Source organism: Micropterus dolomieu, linkage group LG22 (genome assembly GCF_021292245.1).
Source record: "Micropterus dolomieu isolate WLL.071019.BEF.003 ecotype Adirondacks linkage group LG22, ASM2129224v1, whole genome shotgun sequence".
In the NCBI taxonomy this organism is placed as follows: Eukaryota; Metazoa; Chordata; class Actinopteri; order Centrarchiformes; family Centrarchidae; genus Micropterus; species Micropterus dolomieu.
In genome coordinates, this window is record NC_060171.1 from 13731748 (window position 1) to 13754436 (window position 22689).

The window sequence follows — 22689 nt, forward strand, 5'->3', positions numbered from 1 at the left end:
TTCATTAACATTAGAAGATGGAGACCTTAATGGATTCTGTATGTTTTATCGTTTAGCTCCATGACCATGTTGCTTCACCCCAGCCAGTAACTGTAAAGTTATTTATCGGCCAAATGTTAACGTCATCCAGTTAAAAGCCTTAAAATGTGTGCTTTCATTATTCACCGCAACAGAGGTGAGCATGTTCATAGTGTGTGCTGCTGGGTTTGACAAACTCCCAAATCCCAGTCCTGATTTTTTTTCTTTCAATTTCATTAATACATTGTAGTTTTTATGTTTTAAATAAAAAGATTAAAACGTTGAGAGCCAAAACACAACAATGTCCGGATATTTCAGTGGTAGAAATTGCTTAATTTGCGCAAGAACTGACTTGAAAAATAAATGCCAATGCCCCAGCTGTGTTTATCACAAGGAAGATGGGAGACATACACAGTAGTGTGTGCTGTAATGTTTACATAAAAATGAAAGGAGTTTGTGTCAGTGTACACAGTTCAAATTCATACTTTAACTCTGAAATTATAATTTAGATAAAATGCAATAATGAAATGAAACTGCAAAGGTAAAGCGGTGTGTTGGAGTCAGTAAGTGAAAGTCTGTTTTATGCCTCACAGTTCAGGTTAGTGTTGGTGTGTCAAGACTTGTCTAAAGTGCAGTTTAGCAATGCTTCAGCACTCCCAGAGTATATAGTTATGTAGTCAGTGTTGTGAACTGACATATAGCTTGATATTATGCAGTCTGCAAGGGGAACTCTCAATCCTATTTATGTTATGAGGATTGTGTATTTGATAGCTGAAATATAAGTGTAATTTATTTTCCAACCTCCAACTACTGAATTTGTTGAGGAAGGAAGAACAGACAATGAACAGTATGTTTGTTTTTATTTTTGCCTTAAAATGACACCACTGCTAAATGCATGCCGGTGCATTGACATGCCCATGTTTGTAATGCTACAAGCATAACTTCAGATGCTTAGGCCAAACAGAAGCCAGTACCATGAGGGAAGCGACATGGTGGCTATTACATTTTTTTATATTTGACATCTAATAAGGAGACAAATGAGGGATTTTACCCCCCAGCATGAAGCCATGTAAATAGTTTTTTTTGGTTTATCTTTTTCATTAATCAAGCCTTATTCCTGTGGCAGCAGTTGCACTGTTTGTTAATCGCCTTGTGATCAGGAGCCGACATGTCATCCAGGCTCTGTGGGCGGGCAGGCGATTCTAATTGGCCGAGGAACTAGGAAAGATGAAACAGGGCTTCCTTCTCTGTTCTTTGTGCCCACGGTGACAAAGGTTTCAGCTTTGAGGAAAATTAATAAAATTGATGTGGAGTGGGCAGAAGTGATTGTCTGTTGAAGATGCAGTGGTTGTGCTAATGTAGCCATCAGCATTTTTTCTGCCTGAGGTATGTGTTCAGCAGCTGTCTCTCTGTCCTTTTAACCAAAGCAGGCATGATCAAACCACTAGGCATTATCTCTGTTAACATAGCAGCACTACTTTCTGAATCCAGAAGTGGCTCTGTAAATGGGTCAGATCTGGCCTGATGATGACCTTTTGGACGGTTTTCTTTTTCCATGAATGCGTATGACTGCAGGATACTGTCACCTCAGCCAAACCTCAGAGACCTTTTCAGCTTTCATTTTGAGCTCCCCTCACTAATGGCTCTCATGCAGAAAAACAGCACAACTCTCTGTGTCACCTAGAAGTGGCACGCATTCTCTTACAACTTTTCATAATACCTGTCTGACATTACATTATATAATGACCTCCGACATCAGTGGGGCAGATGTACGGCAGGTGTACTATTGGTGGACATTGTACTATATTTACTACAAAACTGAGCGTTTCTCTTTGCAAGTTTTGAATGTGTCCCCATGCACTCCACTGTACTGGATAGAGAGTTAACCAGGTCTCAGGGGAACCGGGCTGTGAGTTTGAAATGATCCTGGGAGTGTTGAGCATTAGCATGTAGATGGTTATGTGTCTCGGTGTAGTTTTTGTGAAGCATGCTGTGGAGTCAAACCAGACGGTGACCCCTTGTTTTGTTTTAACCCCTCAGTGATTAACGCTGGGGTATGTAATTTATTTCAGATTTTCTCTCTATCTCTTTATATCCTCACAGCAATCAATAAATCAAAAGGTCTGATACATACATACATACATACATACATACATACATACATACATACATATATTTATATATATATATATATATATATATTTTTTTTTTTACTGTAACAGCTTACAGTGTGGATCTCCTCTACAAGGGTTGTTTTGGTAATTGTCCCTTTAGATTTAGTCTTAAAATAGGAACAAATATGATTTACCTCAGGAGAACGGTGGTTCGCTATATTTAGCTTCATCTTTCTATACTGACTTCTGGTCTGTGTCTAGGGACACCGGCAATATTGTGACAATGAGGATGGCTTTCTTCCTGGCATCTTTACTTTTAATTTCCCACTGTCTGGTGTAATGACCCTACAGCAGATGTGCTTCTTTTATTTACAGTGGACAAGATTAGAGAAGCAAACCATATGTTGCTTTTCAGACTTTGTCGTTTTATGGCAGTGATAGGCGGCCCGACTCATTAATTACATCTGGGGAAGACAGAAAAGCAATTCCATTATTGAATGGTGGCAAAACAATGAAGACAATTTCTGTGTATATTTGGCAAGTCATTTCCCTCAGGCAGTTCCAGCTGTCTGCATAAACTCAGCAAAATCTCATTTGGGATTCATTATCTTTGATAAACCCTTTACTTCGCATTGTAATGTTGTACGATATGTGGTGCTATCTTTTGTTTGACTTGCTTCCATCCTCTTTTGTTTGCTCAAAATATATTTATGTGGCTTTTATGGGACTACTCTAAAGAAATTTTTTATTTGAAAACATGCTATAATTTTTTACTTGACAGATAACTTTAGTGGACGCCACAGGACATTTGAAAGAGCGGAATAGTGGAAACACCATCTTCTTCTTCAGTTGGGGTTATGAGCAAGGTGTAAAACTCCACATCTAACGGTATCTGTATTCAGTAAGTAAAAGTTCTGTTTCACTTCCCCTATTTTAAAATGGTTTAGTAATTGGTTGGTCTGTAGAAGAAGGACCACAGTTGAGGAATGAGGAATATGCCAGGCTGTGTTGGTCAGCTGTTCAAAGGGCTATGCTCTGTGTGTTGTTTGGAGTCTACATGTATTCATGCTCACAGTAGAGCATTGTGATTGGTGTGTGTGTGTGTGTGTGCGTGTGCGCGTGCGTGGGTGCGTGTGTGCATGCTGAGTTTTTTTAATATGGTTTCACATTTACCCCCTTGCCATTTGGACAAAGTCACCTTTCAGTTCTCCTCAGCAGTGGTCATCATCTAACATTTTGCATAGTGTTGTCTGGTCAACTGACCTCTTGGCAATATTTTACTTGAAGGACTCCACTCTTACAATTTGGTGAAATAAATTGAAATATCTCAGCTGCTAAATCTTAAGAATACAGGCTGCAGCTTTATCTCTCCATAGACTTAGCCTATCAACTTTAGAGCCATCCCTCTGCAGCTTGCTTAATCTCTATCCTACAGGCGTCTTTTTCATTTACACACTGATTCCATTTAGACATTGGAACTCACCAGCAGCTCATCACTAATCTTTTGGTTCCGTCTGAACTGACAACTGTTGCTAGTGTTCTGCATTATGGATCACTTAGCGTGCAAGGTTCATCAAGAGGTCGCTCCACTAAAGTAGTTTCTCTCTGACTGTCACAGAAAATTACTGATTTGGATAATGTTTGAAAAAGAAAATAATATGTACATTATCTTCTCAATTATCCACTAATCGTTTGGTCTGGAAATCTCAGAAAATAGTGAAAAATGCCCTAGCTGAAGACTAAGAAAACAGGATAATATTCAAAAGTGACTGTCTGAAGCCAGAGGATTTTTGGTATTCTTTCTTAAATTATTTACATGATGATTAACTGATTATCAAATTGTTGCCAATTCGTTTTCTGTTGATTGATTAATCAACTAACTGGATTGCCATTTGCAGATGTTTCTGAGGCCGGCATGCAAATCAGCAGACAAAAAACAAAACCAGAAGTTTGTGTAAATTGTCAAATATGGCTGAAAAATACATTGAGCAGCAGCTGCGGTTGTCAGCAGAATAGATGACCCTGGTCCAATTTGGCCGACCTTTTTTCAACAATATGTCTTTTAAAGTGACTTTTCCTGTTGTGATGGTTTAGATAAGGATGGGAATCTCACTCTTATGACGCAGATCCCAAATAGCTTTCGCCTGGTACAATCATGCACTCAGGCCAGGCCAAAATGAAGTAGAACCATTATAACTTGCCAGACTGGATACCAGTGCTCTCTCCAAGTAGGGCTGTTGCAGTGAAGTAACTTCCCCTGCAGTGATTTATTGTGGCTCAACAGTGCAGTATATTTGCTATTTTTGTTTTGTTTTTGCAAATTTATGTTGAATCAAGTATATACTGCTAACACCCCACCGCCCACTGCTGCCAACACAGTTAAACTGTCGTTCTGTGGGAAACACTATATATTACAAGGTTATCATGTTTGCACTATTTGAGAATGTATGGTATGTTTTTTTAGGCAGAATGTTTAGCCATATTGCCCAGCCCTTGCTGAATTTATATCATATACAAAATTCCACATTGAGTTGTTTTAACTTTACTGCATTTAAAAAGCTAAAGAAAACATGACAATATTGGAAAATAGTGATAGTATTAGGACTGTGTGATCATCAACAGGGGTATTAGTTTGATACCCTGTCACACCTGACATGCTGCGTAGAGTGACGCAGTTCGGCGGTTCCAATACAAAATCACCCAGATCTCTATCACATATACTCTGAACAAACACGAAGACGGGCAGGCATTGGTCTTTACTATTTGTCCCTCCAAACATACTTTACTTTTTTATACTTTTATTGTCTAAATGAAGTAAAATAAATCACAATTCCTGAAGGATAACATACATTCCCTTTCTCAGTACTAGAGCTCAAGCAGCAACTTGAACATACAGAGGTTCCACAAGACTGGCTTTTGCCGTTTTACCAGTACCAGCTCAACTCGCCTCGACTCGGCTTGATTCTACTCGACTCGCTTTGGCCGTGCTCCGTTTTCCATTGCACATAGTACCCAGAGAAAGTAGCTGTAGCTGGTCGTCAATGTAGCTGGTCGTCATAGCGACGCCACACACAACTGCTGTGACGTAATATTCAATGCGACACACACAACAGTGGCACACACACAGCTGTCTCTTGATTAAAGTTAAAGCATTTCAACATTACTCAGAATGTAAAGACAGATAGGCGGTATGAAAACCTTACAGCTCTGCTTTCCTCTACCGTTGTTGCTGCAGTGGTCTCTGTGACAGTGGGACCAGAGGGCTCTGTGAGCAGGCAGGCTCAGGCAGGTGTTTATTTTAAATATAATTCACAACCGATAAAGCATACTTACAGGTTGTGATTGTGAATTTCTAGGCCCAAACAGAGTCGGAGTTGCATCGTCTTTTAGGACTAAACGTTGAACTGTTGCCGGTGTTCTGACGATCTAACGTTATGCTGCCTTGCCAAAAAATGCTAACATAGCACAAATCTATAGACTCGACTCTACTCCGTCCTGCTCCGTTTTCCATTGCAGGTAGTACCCAGAGATAGTATGTAGCTTGTCGTCATAGCGACGCCACACACAACTGCCGCGACGTAATCTTCAGTGCGATCCACACAGCGTTTTTTTAAAACGTTTGAACATTCCTCAAAATGTAAAGACAGATAAGCGGTATGAAAACCTACAGCTGTGTTTTCCTCTGCTGTTGTTGCTGCAGCGGTCTGTGTGACGACAAGAGCAGAGGGCTCTGTGAGCGGGCGGCTGTCCGGTGTTTCGGTTTAACTAGTGGCCCTGTTAACTGGTGGCCGTCAGCCGAATGCGTCTGTGGTTGTCGTAGATACGACAGCTGTTGAAAACAGGAAGAGAATACATAGGTGTCCCCGCGAATGCCTCTTTCTGTAGTTAGTCATTAAAAAGTCAAAACATACTTTTCTGATTCGTCTTTGGAGTCGTGTGTGTGTGTGTGTAAACCTGTCACGTACCACTTTGTCACGCTTTGAACGTTGCTTGTAGTTACGGAAAATGTTGAACTCACAGAATTCACAGGAAGAGGCAAGTTGCTCTTCCTGTGAATGTCAAACATTATCTCTAATAAATGTTTTAAATACACATATTTGTCTTTGGAGTCTATGTCAGTAAACATGTGTCATGTAGAAAAACGATTCAGCCTTTTAAAATGAATAAAATAAAAAATATTTTTATCACGGGATTCGAGCTCAGATCAATGTGGGAAAATAAATCAAAGTCGGATCGATATTCCACTAGCCTACGTTGTCATCACCTCTCACTTATCTGTCGGTGTGGCATAAAACAACTTCTAGAGCATACAGCCAGCCATCACTCTTTAAAACGGGAGACACAGATCAACTTGTGACCACACTGTCCTTGTTAACCAAGACCATGTCCGTTTTTTCCTTGGTCCCTTCACAACCAAGCCACCGTTTAACACAGTTGTTTACAAGATGTGGATGGGCAATATTTATGTTAGTAGCCTACTTCGTCCTGTGCAAGCATTGATTTGCCACTGGCTATGGTTGATTCCCTCATTTGTTTCTGTGTAAACTCAGAGCCCTCATGGCATTTGTGGTTCTTGGTAAAAACCTGATTAGTAAGCTCCGTGGGTGTATTCACATTTACCAAGAGGCGTCATATCTGAAGAGGAGTTTACAATATAATGTGTCAAAAATTGGCAGTAATGACGTGGCGGTAGAGAACCTTTTTCTAGATGTAAGTTGGAAATAAGTTTTACCTATGGAAAATTTTCAGTGCACGTGAACACACACATTCTGCAAGAGTTTTATTCACTGGCCATGGGCTTACTGTTTATTAGTTTTCTCCCTCTGTGAAAGTAAAAAGTGATCTAATTAGCTTTCACTGATCTTTGCAGATTGCTGCTACTGTAGACTATTGAGCATGTACTGCCCACCGTTTTAGTAACAAGCTGTTTGAGCTTTTTCTGGCATACTAATATGGCTTAAATGCATTTAGGAGCAAAAGGTTGGTTTCTCTACATCAAAGGCCTTACACGCAAACACACACAGACACACAGACACACAGACACACACACACACACACACACACGCACACACACACACACACACACGCGCCCTGACAGAGTTTGGGGATGTTTTGGAAAGTTAGAGCTGTTTTGTAAGATTTGGTCCAGGCAAAAGAGACTTTGTCTGACTACTTGTAAAGTGAGCTGTGTGAGCTGCAGGCCACATTCCATTTCCTGAACAAAGATATAACATTTCCAGGAAGAGATGTAATGACTTCTCAAAGGAAATGACTGAAATTCTGTTGTCTGTCCCCTGATTATTTTGCACAGTTACTACAACTTAACTGCTATGTTATCGGTGTAATCAAACAAGCTAATGGCATTCCATTTAGCGGTTCCTTGCATTTTTAAAGATTGCTTTGTATTTTCTGCAGACAAGAGGAAGGTTGAGGTTTAATGGAGGTTGTAACACGCAGTGTTACAAAAATTGATTTTCTGTCACAGAGAACCTTTTATTATTTGTGCTCTGTCTGCAGTGTGGGAGAATGATGGGACAAACTAATCTCAGTCTGAATAGTAACAAGAGTGTTATTTGTCTGAGTTTGTGGAAGGTGCTCTGTTTACTGATAGGGGGAATTGATTGAAGTGTTTCATTGCATCAGAGTAACACAGAGAAGAATAAGGGAGAATGGGCTGGGTATCAAATGTAAATACTTGAGCACTGACCAAATTGTGTGTGTAGTATTTATTATTCTCAGTTCAAATCTTAGCAGGTGTTCAGGCAGAAAACAGCCCTATGTTAAAACAGTGTAAGAGGCTGCAAGTGTTGGGGGAGTGTGGTTTCAATGAACTGGTGAGATGATTAAGTAGGATCCAGGAAGGCTGATTTCAATAGTAGATCTTTTTAGCAGAGTTTAAAGGCTTGTCAGACGCCAAACCACTGCACAGCAGTGATGAGCCAGGTTCATCTTTGTGCCTATGCATAGAGTGCATAAAAATCAGTGCATCGCTCCTATTCTAATGAAGGAGAGGGCTGTGTTTTTGGTCATAGTTAGGTAGCGGTAGGAGTCTGCCAGTCCTGAGTCATTCAAACGTGCTATGAAGATGGCAGCAGGCAACACTGCTGAAGTAGCATAGTTAAAGAAAAAAGGCAGCAGCGTCTATCAATGATTATCGAAGTAGTGAATTTTTGCAGATTTCAGACATTGAACTGTGATGTGCAAAGTAGACAAATTAGCAGCACAACCAGCTTACTGCAGCAGCTGAGACCTAAACATGCAGCAAAAGGGGAGCAGTGTGTGGCATTTATTCACTACTTGGTATTTGTGACAAAGCAATGCCTTAATTAAAGCCTTATAAGCCTTAATAAAACTTCAGCGGGTCTTATATTACCCCCCTCTATGGGGATTGACTCGCTTTTGGAGGCAGTCTGAAGTGGAACAGCAGTACTTAATGTGTTGCTTAATTTTTCAGCACCAGAGTTTGCTTTTTTATACAAAGTCACTTATCATGTTAGTAAGTGAGCCCACATTCTTGCCCAATCTTCAAGTGTGTGACATCAAGATGGAAGTTGTTGTGCTTGGGTCTAGTGTGCTTCTGGCGTAATACTAACAAGCTCACCAGCAACTACATCCACTAATGTAACGTTATTGGCTGCAACTGTGGAACAATCTTGTTGGCTCATTTGAATTTTTTGGTAATAGAAGATTTATTGCTGTGCGAACCCACCTACATATGTGTACTACCGTGTCTGGAGTGATGAGCATAGGATTATGACAAGTTGTTTTATGCATGTTCATGAAAGGAATTGAGATGACAGAGGATAGGAATGCAAACATTTAATCAAACTACATTTTACTAGATGCCAACATAACATGTATTTTTTAAGGATCTCTTTTTGACCTTTTCTCTGCAAATTAATTTCACGCGAAGGGATCTTTAGAGACACAGATTGAGCCCTCAAATAAGTACTTTTCTGTCATCCAGCAGGGCTGCTTAGCAACCAGGTAATGCTTCAGCGAGCAAGACAAGCGGAGCAAGGAGGGATCAAATCGAAGGCTTGAAATATTCATATTGTGACATTTCAGGGGTCAGTCCTTTGTACAATTGACATTGTTTAATTTGTTGTGAAACACACACACACTTATTAATTTGTGCTAATGGCAATATATCAACGATCACAATCCTTGGGAGCACACAATAAGGTATTTCACATCTTAAGTATGGCGTGACTTCAGAAGCCAGAGAAGGTATTTCCGTTCTATTGTTGTTCACAGTCAGGGCACTCTGGGAGGTGGGCAGCCAGAAAGCTCTTTCAGTTGCTTTAACACTCATTCACTGACAGTGAGAGAAAGTAAATGTCCCCAGCCCTGTAGGTTTCCCTAGGGACACAAAAACATATCTGCTCTGCTTTTAGAAATTGCAGATTATCACACTCCCTTTTTAGTTCTTCACCACAATGGTCAACAAGATCAGAGAAGCAGAAGAATGTTAAAAGGAAAGTTAGAAAGATGGCATATAGTTAAAAAGTGAGTGATGTTGATGGAGAACCACTGTGGTAACTTGTTTTGCTTTAGAAAATATATATTGTGCTTTGAGTCATGTAGCATGACGTATCCGTATACATTAGAGTCTGAGGACCAGATTTTAGGGTCAGAAACCCAGCCCAAGTGTGCGGTTCTCCTCTTAATGGTTTAAAATAAACCTACACCTTTGTAGGCCCAGGATTTCTAGTGTAAATCATTCATTCAAATGGAAGGAAAAATATTGTTATCTACAAGCTACGGTGGGCCATATGTCCAAAAATATGCCTTCCAAATGCTATTTACAGTGGAATAAGATGTCCAAATCATTTTGAGTTATAAAACAAATGTTTGTGTAACCTTTTGTTGACACCAGTAGAGCTGATCAAACAAGACCTAAGGTGTAACTTACTATCACACCGGGCTACTATATTAAAAGTGTGTTAAACAGGATCCTGGGTTCTTAGCTGTTGATGGCGAGCTGGCTAAATATTCCCTGTTTCCTAATATTCGGTACAGTGACTTCAGGCAGGATAAGTAGGCATAGACGACAAACAATGTGCGTAAGAACAACAACAGCGCGGTGCCTCCACTGTGGAACTACTAAGCTCACTTTAACTGTACTGAAGTTCCCCAGAATAATGGTCAAATAGTACAATATGAACAATAATATATAGTATGGGGGGGAAAAAAAGGAAAAACATTTATTTATACTCTCCTGGTACTCTCAAACCCAAGGGTTTCCTTTGAAACACCACTTTTTTTTAATCAACCCAAACTACTAAAGTTTTAAGTTCAAAGTTTAAACCTTTCAATGAACCCTTAATAAATTGACTCTTCAAAATAACACTTTCCTGTTTGGTTTCTCTTAGGATGGAATAGAAAAAATATTAAGCCGTGTGTGTGTGAGAACTGAATGAAAATAAATGTAACCTGTACAGGTATCAATAACAAAAGGTACCACTCTAGTATAATAAAGTCCCAAGTACACACATCTATACCATCACAGTTCGACTTTAAAATGTTCAAATTATTACCAAGCGCTTGGATTTGTAAACGTTTTGTTTTATGTTTTATTTTTTTATTTGTCAGGGACAATGTACAAAATACATAAATCTTACGAAAAGATGTTTTGTACCAGAATTAGCAAACACTAATTTCCATCTGCAGTCCCCGGGCAGGTGCAAACAATATTGAAACATTACATTACAAATAACTGTCAATAGCACTAGCAAATACATATAATATTAATCCAACAATAATCATTTATAACCAATCAGATGTTGAAATAAAAAAGCTAATCAAAAGACCATCACAGCCTAAAATATATACAACATATTCAAAAACAATTACTTCAATATTACATTTGTAGACTTTAAGTGTGCTTATGCTGACACAGCTGGTTATCGAGGATGTATTTCTTTAAGTTTCAAGAGAAATTATTCAGATCTACAGACAACTTTAGACTGTCAGGGAGTTGATTCCATTGTTTAATGGTTTTAAATGAAAAGGCTGTCTGTGCAAAGGCAGAAGATCATTTCGGGATAGCACAATTTCTGTGTGCAGTGGAACGGGTTATTCGGTTTGTTTGTTCCCAATAAAGATTTATGATTTATTTTTTTTTATAGAAGGTGGAGCAGTATTATTAACAATTTAAAAAACAGTTCTCAAATTTGTATATCGAATTAGTGAGTCAAAACTTAATATTTTATATTTACTTAGAATATTGCAGTGGTGATAACGAGAGGCCTTTCTGTCAAGCACCTTTAATGCCTGATTATAGACCGATCTGAGCGATTTAAGTGTAGTCTCGTTGGCCTGAGACCAACAGGACAAACAGTAAGTACTATGTGAAGAGATCATAGCATTAAAATATATAAAAGATGCTTCAGTTGTCAAAATATTCCTAATATGTCTAAAGATAGAGATATTATATTTAATAGAGTTGGTCATTATTTTAATATGTTTTTTAAAACTTAAGGTTTGGTCTAAATGGACACCTAAATATTTTATGTCTGTGACGATGTTAATTTTTTGTCCATTAAACTAAATGTTAGGCATATCTTTAACTTTATTGGACTTAACGAAATACATTCCAACAGTTTTTTCAGTATTTAGTGTTAAGAAGATTTAAGCCAATTACTTATTTTATCCATGGCTGAGGACAATTTAGTGGCTACTTGCTCCATATCCCTCCCATGTACGTAGATGACAACATCATCTGCGTACATGATGATGTCTACGCCCTTGCATACAGCTGGAAGATCATTGATGTAAATACTGAACAACAAGGGTGCCAGAATTGATCCTTGCGGGACCCCAGTTGTGGTGGGCTTCAGAGAGGACAATACATTTTTTACCCTCACACATTGCATCCAATTTGAGAGATATGATTGTATCCAATGCAGTGTCTCCATGGACAGATTTACTTAGAGAGCTTAGTCAGGAGGACACTGTGGTTTACCGTGTCAAAGGCTTTTCGCAAGTCCAGAAACACGGCACCCACCGTGCCCCCTCCGTCCAAGTTGGCTTTTATGTTTTCCATCAGATAGCAGCAGGCTGCGTCGGTGGAATGATTGTGTCTAAAGCCGAACTGCATGGAATGCAACAAATTGTTACAATCTAAGTGATCGGTTAGCTGCTCTATGATAGCTTTCTCAAGAATTTTAGATGCTACGGGCAATATACTAATAGGCCTGAAATTGCTAATTTCATTTTTGTTTCCAGATTTGTAAATTGGAGTTATAACTGCTGTTTTAGACACTGGGGAAGATACTCTCATCAATAGATTTATTCACAATATATGTAACTGTACTATTTAACTGGTGTTAAAATGTGTTTTAATGAAAGAGCTATCAAGTCCCCAGAAATCTTTAACTTTTGAGTTAGATAAAGATTGTATTATTTTATCTGTTTTAGAATAGTCAATATGTTTAATACACTGAGCCTCATGATCGTAAATAGAGGGCTGAGGTGATGAACAGGGATGAGGCAATACAGAGGCATTTACTGAATCAATAAAATACTCATTAAAATAGTTTGAAACTATTAGTCCATCCTTGTGGTTTTCATCATCTTTTTATCATCTAGTTTGCCAAAGTTGTTTAGAATTGCCCTTTGCTTGTTTAATTATATCCAGAAAAAACATTGCTTTTGCTTGTCTTAACTGTTGAGTAACTTTATTTCGAAGTCCCTTATAGATCAGGCGATCAGTTGTAAGTCTCGTTTTTATGGGATTTTTTTAATGCTGAATCTCAAGTTCTCATCAATTTCCATAGATTATCATTTAACCAAGGTAAAGGAATTTTGCCTTTAGGCTTTACCTTTTTTCGTTTAGAATATTTAAAAACAAGCTGTTGAAACATCTTTATCAACTCACTAGAAGCTGTATTACTGTCTTTATCATTTCAATCCAATTTACCTTTCTAATTTCATTATCAAACCTCTCAATATCTTTCCTGGGGATATAGAGTACAGATTCATTAATATCAACCTTATTTAAATTTCGGTAGCGCGCTTTTGACAGTTTCCTTGCAACTAATGTTAAATTATGATCAGAAAGACCTGTTATTAAATTATAAACTTTACCGATACGGTCAGCTTTGTTAGTAAAAACTAGATCAATAAGTGTTTTGAGATGAGAACGTTTGGATTTTGTTTCTGACCTTTCTAGCCCCAGGGAGCTACACCAACACAGAATTATTCAGTTGAGTATAAAACATCTGAAAAGTGCCTGCTTTTTGATTTAATATTTTTTTCCTCTCACTGCAGGAGAGAAATGGTACAACAACTGAACAGAATTACCACCATTTCTAAACTCCACTCTCTAACCACAGCTGTGGTCATTACCCGTTGCAGTCTACCTATTAAACAGCTACTCAGATTTCTCACATCTCTTAGCAAGATGCACTTGTAGATACAATACAACTCCCATAACCATAATAATTCTTCTCTTACACTCCCAAGCAAAATTAATTTCAGAACACTTTAAAAGGCTCCCCTGTGTCTTTTACTGCCTGCGTTTTAAAGCTTTGCAAGTAATAATACCCACAAGCGAAAAAGTTTACTATGATCCTGAAGTGAAAGCAATTCACTTTAAATATCCAAAGTTCAGTAACACAACCCCTTTTACTGTGATGGTGTTTTGTGTGGTGAAGGGTCTGCAGTTCACCTTGAAATGCTTAAAACTCTCCTGTAATATACTGGCAGTCTTGAGGGGAAAATAATTGGGTGTACAGAGTTTTAGCCACTAATAACTATTTGTTGTGCGTCATTAAAGCCTGCTTCTTTAGATCATTTGATTAGTCTGGGATAAGAGTTACCCTGGACAAGAAGCATTTGACATCAGGTATTTCTAGCCAACTGTGACTCCACTGCACCACCAGGGCCTCTGCAGAGACATTTACATACTGTAAACTCAGTTGGCAGTTTATTAGGTACACCTAGCTTAAACTGACAGTCTAATACAACATTTCCTGGAATAAATCCTACCTTCATAAAGGTTATAATGTCCAGTCTTTGTTGAAACTGTTTTAGAGAGGTGACAGGTGTTTCTGTTATCTTGTCCACCAACCACAAACTGCATCCTCTATCGTCTCCAAAACATTTTCAACAAAGTCAGAAAAGTTAAAAAGCTACTTCAAGCAGCAGGAGGCTGTCCTGCAAAAGTGGGAAGAAATAATCAGTAATCAAGTAATAACCTATTTAATAGGGGACAATTTAATGGTCTAATAGTTACACAAACATTGCTATATGGCAAATTGGTTTGATACATTGAATTCATTGATACTGATTACATTTGTAATACTTTCTTATTGAGTTGTTGAAATTGTATTCATCCACTACATGATTACACACTCTTTCTGATGATAAAATCTGTTTAAATTGTAAAGCACAGAATTCAGAAAAATTCAAATGGAAAACACAGAATTTGTTAAAAATTAAAACAGATTTCTTAGGGCCCTATTTTAAGCTAGTTCTTCATAATACACTGCTGAGTGTAAATGTGTGGCTTAATAATTAAAATGTCATAGCTTCAGCTTTGGCACAATTTGAAATCCTCTGTGAATGTTTTGCAGCTTTAGTTGATGTTTCATTACAGTAATGAAACAGAACATGTGCTCTTGCTTTCTAACCTGCCCCTCTGTGCTGTGTAATTACCACATATCTTAAAATAATAGTGACAGTGCAATAATATGATGCTGCAGAGATGAGGAAATCAATAATAACCCTAACTGTAAACCACTGTCTAACAGAAAAATAATAATTATATTTAAGTAGTAATAATTACTGGGTTGCTGTTTCTCACAGCAGTGTCTTACAGCAGAGACAGAGCTTTGAAGCTACTTTGTGGTGACATCATTCTCGACGTCTTCTCTCCATGTGTGCTGGATCCCTGCTCAGCTCTGATGGTTTTGCTCCTTGGAGGAGATCATTCACCTCCCAGCTGCGTGTGTGCGCTCAGTGTCAGTTTTGCTTTTCCTCACCCCGTCTTTGCTGCTTCGGTGTTTGCTTCACAGTGGGTTTGCCATGTCAAGATGGTTCCAGAGATAAACACCAAACAATCACTACTAGAGCCCACCCCCTCAGTTCTGTGCCTCGCATGGGCCCTATGCAATAGATGGTAAAAGCTAAACCACCTGACTTTCTTAGTAATGACACAAATATCACATGATTTGTTTTTCTGGAAATTAAGTTTGAATAAGTGGGGTTCGTATGATATTGGAGGGCTAGACATTTACATAATCACAACACTTCTTGTTCAATGGAGCAATAGCTGGCTCTTACTGCTCCTACAGAGTGTTGCATTATGGGTTGTTGGTGGCTTTGATGTTAATTGCAATTAAAGTGTATCTTAAAGTGTTTAGCCAGGTTTAACGTATAGGATGCCACGGAGGAATATATATTTACCAATCCAGCCAGATTTACTATTTGAGCAATGGTTAATACAACAATTCTCACGCCAGCATTGCAACAATAATGTTACAGTACTTTATTATTTTCTTCTTGTAATTCATTTTAGAGGGAGTTATTGTGCTGCAAAGATGAGGGATGGAGGGCTGCCTCCATTGAGACCCAGCTTGACTGCTGTACTGCTAGTCCACAATCCCTACAGCTGCGTTCAGTGCTTAAATCTGTTCTCCGTCACTTAGATCTCACTTTCTAAGCAGGGTAGTTATGAAGCATTCAATTATGATTCTTTGAATTTTGAACCTAGGTTTATAACGACAGATTTGCATTGTTAAAACCTTATACTAACAGATATAGTAGTAATGTCTCATTACAGTGACAGTGACTCCTGGGATACTCTGCTTTGGTTCCCCAAAGGTCCACTCTAGGGACACTCTTACATAATCATAATTGGAGTCAGCCAACAAGCGGGTAATTTCCCTTTCTGCATTGTGATGTAATAACTGAATATTAGGCAGGGAAACACTAGATCCCAGGAATCATTAGGACTAGTTCATTCTATGGGAACTATCCCTTGATGATTTAACAGTATTAATCTGACTCAGCACAATAATCCATTGATAGTAACTGTTCTCTCCTCAGAGGCGGTTTCCGGGGCATGCATCGGTGGCCTGTTCTGAGTCAAGATAGGAATTTGCTGCCTTCTCCACTGTCCTTTGTTTATCACCCTGTCATAAGCACTGCTTTCTGTCTTCTTCTGGTTTTGCTTGCCCTTTTGCCACAACTGAACCTCATTTATAATTTCCACTACATCAGAGCTAGCATCTGTAAGGCAGGGAAACCCTTACTCAAGGCCATTTGAAGAAGTCTGAGTTTTAGCCGGATGCATCTACAGGAACAATCTCTCCACTTACACGATATAATGTGCTGATCTCTGTTACCAGGGCCTACCCTCGCCTGAGATGTACTGATGCCATGCTCAACTGAATGTGTCAGATGTGTGCTCACTCAGGCCACAGGAAGAGAAAGGGCACTATTTAAGATTCATCATGTTCATCTGCCAGTAGTTTTAGGATGTGCTAGGGCTTTTTGTCTCCTGTGTTTTTGTTTCTCATCTTACCAGTTCATCTAACAGACACAGCAATATATTGACAGCTGCTGCAATCTAATGTTCATTACAGTATAATTACAAGAAATACTTGCAATGTTCAGTTTTTAGGAGCTGCATACCATAATTCACCAACAATAGTGCTGTCTGGATGTCACACCAGCCCAGGTGTGACAACCAACCCCTTTATGTGTTCTAATCTTAGCCTAACCATAACCTTAACAGCGCTTGGTTGGTGCTGCAATGACTTTGTTGAAGTAATAATGAGGTAAGATCCTCCCTTGCAGTCGTAATTGTCTGTTAATGTACACCAGCACACAGTAAAAGCCTTTCACTAGTGGCTCTTCACGTCTGTTGTTGTTTCTGTAGTGATTTTGTCCTTTTGAGATAAAAGTGTAGAAATACTGTGGAACTGATTCCGCAACAAAAGGATCTGCTTTAGAATTACATCAAATAAATGTTGACTTTGTCACCTAGGTTAGTGACCGAAGATTAGCGACCAAAGGCTAACAGTTTTGATTTAGGAGAACTTGCTGAATTCACCAATTTTCTTGTATTTTCTCTTTTTTTCTCAATTTTCTCTTCCCTCAATTTTGGGGATTTTCATCAATGGATTGTTTCATTGCTTTGAAGCAATTTTGATTTTGAAAATACTATATAAATTGCACTTCATAATTATATTGGCATTATTCATTTGACTCTGGAATTTGAATTATAATATAATTCTAAATGGATTTATATGGCCTAACGATATCATCCATTTAAACACTCAAACTACCAAACGACAAAATATTCTTGGATGAGGCCCATTGTGTGGGAGAAATGGACTAAATGAAGCTAAAAGGCCAGTTGTTCAGATAACAGTATGGCTTTTATGTGTTACATGAAGAGTAAGAACTGAAATGCAGGTGTGCAGCGAAACTCAGTATTACAGTATTCTCTAAACCGTTCGTGTAATGACTAGAGAAAGCACTGGCAGAGAACGCAAAAAGCATGACTCATGCCATACAGGCAGTAACTAGGAGGACAGTTGCTTACTTAACAGGCACAGGTTCTGTACACTGGAGATCAGTCTTAATATGGGTAAACAAATCCGGCAGTTAGTAGGCTAAGGCGAGGTCAGAAACTAGAAAGCACAGTCCAAAAAACCATAGATCAATGTAACACAGGAGACATGAAAGTACTAGAACTGGCAACGAGATAGGGGACCAGGAAAACTAAACACTCCTAGGAGGGTGAATCTAACAAGGAACAGGTGAAGCTAATAAGACAGGGCGTCAAGTGAGATCATCTAACAGGGGAAGGAAGTGAGATGATCTGAAACGAGACAGTTGAGTGACAAAGTAAAACCAGGGAACAAAGAAAATATGAATGAAAACATGAGAACCACAAAAACTTCCCAGGACAGGATGTATCAGTTTGCTGTTCAATTTTGTTTTGTGAGGGGAAAAAAACCCTGAAAAAGAAACTGAAGAAAGTGTCAGCTCACAGTGAAGGACAAACTTTGAATGTCCAACACATTGTCAATGTGAACAATGCTTTTTCTCATGCCGTTCTTGTTTAGGATTGCTCATGATAAGATAAGATAGACTTTATTGATCCCACACTGAGGAAATTCACTTGTTATGGCAGCTCCAGGTACACACAACAAATATACATTAGAAGAAACAGAATTGAAAAATACAATATATAGTAGAAATAGAAAAAATAAGAATATAAATACCCTTATACAGATGCTCATGATGCTGCATGCCACAGGTATACAACAGATCTTGTAAGCATTTCCTGGAGGTGGTGGAAGTGACTCAGTTTATTGCTGATGACTGCAGATGCTGGCTCCCCATCTCTTCTCATCCTCCTGGACTTGACTGCAGCATTCAACACTGTGGACCGCAACATCCTCTTTCACCATCTACGTTCCACTATCGGTCTTTCTGACTCTGTCTATGAGTGGTTCTCATCCTACCTCACCGGGAGAACTGAGCATGTCTCCTTGGGAGAGGCTAAATCCCTGACACACATCACCTGTGGTGTCCCTCAAGGCTCAGTACTCGGCCCCATCCTGTTTATCCTCTACTGCTCCCCCTTGGCCACGTCATTAGCCGGCATGGAATTTCATTCCACTGCTATGCTGATGATACTCAACTCTGCCTCAGGACAAACCCAACCCCCTCTCCTGCCCTGCCATCATCCACTCCACCTGCCTGGAGGAGATAAAGGCGTGGATGAAGCAAAACTTTCTGCAGCTAAACAGCTCCAAGACTGAAGCCATCTTAGTCGGCACTCCACACCGTGTTTGGTCATCTGACATTATCAGCATCACCTTCTTTGGCCAAAACATTCCACTTTCAACATCAGCCACCAACCTGGGTGTTAAAATGGACTCTCATCTGACCTTTGAGGCTCACATCAAACATCTCTGCAAGACCTTCTTCTACCTCAGGAACATTGCCAAACTCCGTCCCACACTCACTCCTGCAGATGCAGAAAAGCTTGTCCACGCTTTTGTCTCCTCCAGGCTGGACTACTGCAATGCGCTCCTCACCGGGATCCCTGAAAAAAGCCTTCAGAAGCTGCAGTACATCCAGAACAGCGCTCCTAGGATCCTGCTGAAGGTGCACAAACACGACCACATCACCCCCATCCTCAAATCACTACATTGGCTTCCTGTCTCACTCAGGATTGAGTACAAGGTCTCCCTCCTTACCCACCAGTGCATCCATGGTGAAGCCCCCTCCTACCTCAAGGAACTCCTCATACCACAGACCTCAACACGTGCCCTCTGATCTGCCTCAGCGTATCTCCTGAAACCTCCTAGAACCAAGCTCCGTACAATGGGAGATCGGGCTTTCTGGTCAGCTGCTGCCAGTCTGTGGAATGCTCTCCCTGACTGTGGATGCTTTTAAACATGGCCTTAAAACCCACCTATTTAGGAGAGCTTTTGATTGAACTCTTGCCATTTTCCTTTGCCTTATTGTTTCTGTTTTTATTTGTCATACTCTCTATGTATTTTATTTTTTAGCACTTACTTGTTTTATTATGTAGCACTTTGGGGTTTGCTTAAATACTGTATAAAGTGCATTACAAATTAAATGTAGTATTATTATTATTAAAGTTGAGTAGGTATCTGAGGTTTGTGTGGAAATGCTGAGCACTCGCAAGATTTCAAAATGGAGTCCTACTGTTACTCAGCTGTACTTGCCCTGGGGCACTAGACAGTCATGTTGGCCTGCGTCAAGGAAAACTCGTGCCTCCGACTTCCACAGTGATTGTGTGTGGTTACACACAATCCATTGATCTGGTTACACAAATTTTCATCAGAATAATTTCCCAGCTATTTTCCCTACCAACAAAAGGAACAATCAGAACCATGTATGTCTGTGCCAATCCCTCTTGTAGATGCAGAGATATTTCGTTTGATAAGTGAAGAATTTGACCTGCTGGTGGTGCTAAAGGAAAAGTCAGTGGGATTCATCCTTTGGTCACTATGGATATCTGTACTATATTTAATGGCATTCAATAGTTGTTGAGAAATTTCACTTAAAACCAAATATTTCAACCTCATATTGGTGCTAGACGAAAAAGTCAGAGGATGAAGTTGGTGTGCTTCATCCTACGGCAGGGGTCTTCAATTAAAATTTAAAGAGGTCCAGTTAGAGAAAATTTCACAAAGCAAAGGTCCGGAACATCAACTTGCGTTCTCATTCAGTAGCCTACCATAACGTATAGCCTAGTTGTATCATATGTTTTTAGTCAACAACTTACTGTCAAATCAGATACAGTTTCAACAATATTTACTGTCAGTTTTCACATAAAACTGAAGGGATAATTAATAACAACTACTCTAATAATAAATTCTAAATTTAAGTAATCTAAAGGCTGCATTTAAAAAACATTTTTGTAAATGTGCATCTTAAAATAAATTTATTATTTGTTACTCAATTTCAGAAAAAATTAAATATAAACTGTAGCTTTTAGTGATTGAAGTTCGGCCGGCTGGGTCCGGATCCGGACTGTGGTGCGCCTATTCGTGACCTCTGTCCTACGGGGACCATACATCCATACATCCATCCATCCATCCGTGCATCGTCAACCGCTTATCCTGCGTAAAGGGTTGCGGGGGGGCTGGAGCCTATCCCAGCTGACATTGGGCGAAAGGCAGGGTACACCCTGGACAGGTCACCAGTCCATCGCAGGGGACCATACATGTCTGTAGAAAATTTCATGGCAATTCATTCAGTAGTTTCCAGGATATTTCAGTCTTCCTGTGAGTGGTCGACAGACCGACACACCAGCCGACCGCACGCAGCTAAAAAGTAGTTCCACTTCTCTAGATTCCAATCCTGGTTTATAGCTCCGACCTCAGCAGCAGAGGGGGTGGCTTAGCCTGTTAAAGTAGTAAGACAACACGAACATCGTTAGGGCATCTGGAATCCAATAAGACTCAGGATGCTTTATCTTATTTCATTCAGATCAATGGAGATTGGGTCTTCCTCTCCTCATCTTAAAGTTATGCTCTGCAGAAGCTCCAGTTAACCCCAGGGCAATGAGAATACATATCATTAACAAGAACCGTGAGAGGTAAGTAAGTGAGCGCAAGAGACACTTCATTGAGGATGAACTGATTGCACTTGTTTCTAGAGTCTGTTAAGTAGATGCGCTGTTTCATGCATTATCTATTCTTGGCACTATATTGTGGTGCTAGATATTCCAAACGTGGTGAGGGGATTTAGAGGCTATTGGGCAACTGTGTCTCATGTTATTTATGGAATTTATGGAGGAGGCAATGAACAGGCTGTAGAGTCTGCTTTCTTATTTTGAGTAACACATTTGTTCACAGTTGCTCCTCCACACCCACACACTGCTTTGTTCATATGATACAATAATGTTTTACTGAATGTCTTTCTAGTCGCTAACCAGAGATCTCTCAGGGGGTTCACACTTTTACCACAATATCTTCCTCCTATGTTTAGCAGCTTTTCATTTCCACAGCACATGTTCTGTCACAAAGCCCCGGCAAAGGAACACAGAGAGTAGTTGTTTTCTGATATTATTGCTGGTACTAAACTAACTTGGTTCATTCTTCACTCTAGGTGGGTTTACCTGGCCTCTTGCCCTCACACATTGATTCATTTATGTGTTCTTCAGTGATAAGACTCACAGTGTTTGTTTATCCCGCAGGGAGGTAAATGCATTCATATTCTATAAAGGCATGCTCAATCACAGAAAGTGAAAGACACCCTATTTCTTCAGATGCCATGAATCAATAGCAGGCGTTCTAGTAGACGTCACTGATAAACCTGCCTCTAACCTTTTCCTCAAAGCTTTTTTATGCATGACAACACATGCACTGCTTTTGAGGAATTTGCGGATATACCGTCTTTTTTCACTATTTTTTAACATGGAATCGAGGTTGTTAATTGTTTCTAAAGCAAAACATTAACCACCTTCACATTGCTGAAATCTGTTGAGTGGGTGTGCTCTATTTTAGTCAAGGTGTTTTTAATTTAGCATATCTTTAAATTCTTTCTGCTAATATTTGCTTAAAATGGGAAATAGGATTTTCCAAATAGAAATAGCATTTCCTCATCAAACTATTACTCTAGGAAATGTGTCTTTCTGATATTTATTTCACCATTGCCATTCCTCTGTTCTCATCAGTAATGACAATGTTTGTTTTACACTCCACGCTGTTAGTTGATTGCTTCAATAGAGGCAAAACTATAAAATTAGTACTACTATCCCCAGCATTGGAACACTAACACATCTTTATTTGAAATGTTTTTAGATTTTGTATAAAAAGGGACACACCCACATTAAACACATTTTATACTCCCAAGGTAATGGGCCACTGCTTTTAAATTCAGCTTCTCTTTAATTCATCCTGTCTAGCTTACTCTATAATTCATTGTTTTATACAACTCATACCTTGTTCTAATCACCACGTTTGACTCCTATTTCATGATCCAGGTGAAATGTGGTTTCACAACTCAAGTAAGTATGTACGTGGCCATTCTGAAGTTTACTAAGAAGTCA

General features: G+C 39.3%; 1 protein-coding gene across 6 annotated transcripts in view; it reads left to right on the plus strand.

Annotated features, from left to right (window-relative positions):
* Nucleotides 1–22689, plus strand: part of tp53i11b (tumor protein p53 inducible protein 11b) — a 39740-nt gene that overhangs the window by 2312 nt on the left and 14739 nt on the right. For 2 of the 6 annotated variants that reach the window (XM_046038489.1, XM_046038487.1), the window contains exon 2: nt 2914–3033. The exons of 2 other annotated variants lie outside the window; for them this stretch is intronic. Coding sequence is in view for 2 of the 4 variants with exons in the window: in XM_046038485.1 (XP_045894441.1) it covers nt 21200–21234 (35 nt within the window). In the remaining 2 variants the exon portion in view is untranslated. Of the gene's footprint in view, nt 1–2913; nt 3034–21125; nt 21235–22689 lie in introns of all 6 variants that reach the window. 2 more of the 6 variants (XM_046038485.1, XM_046038486.1) reach the window with 2 other exon arrangements.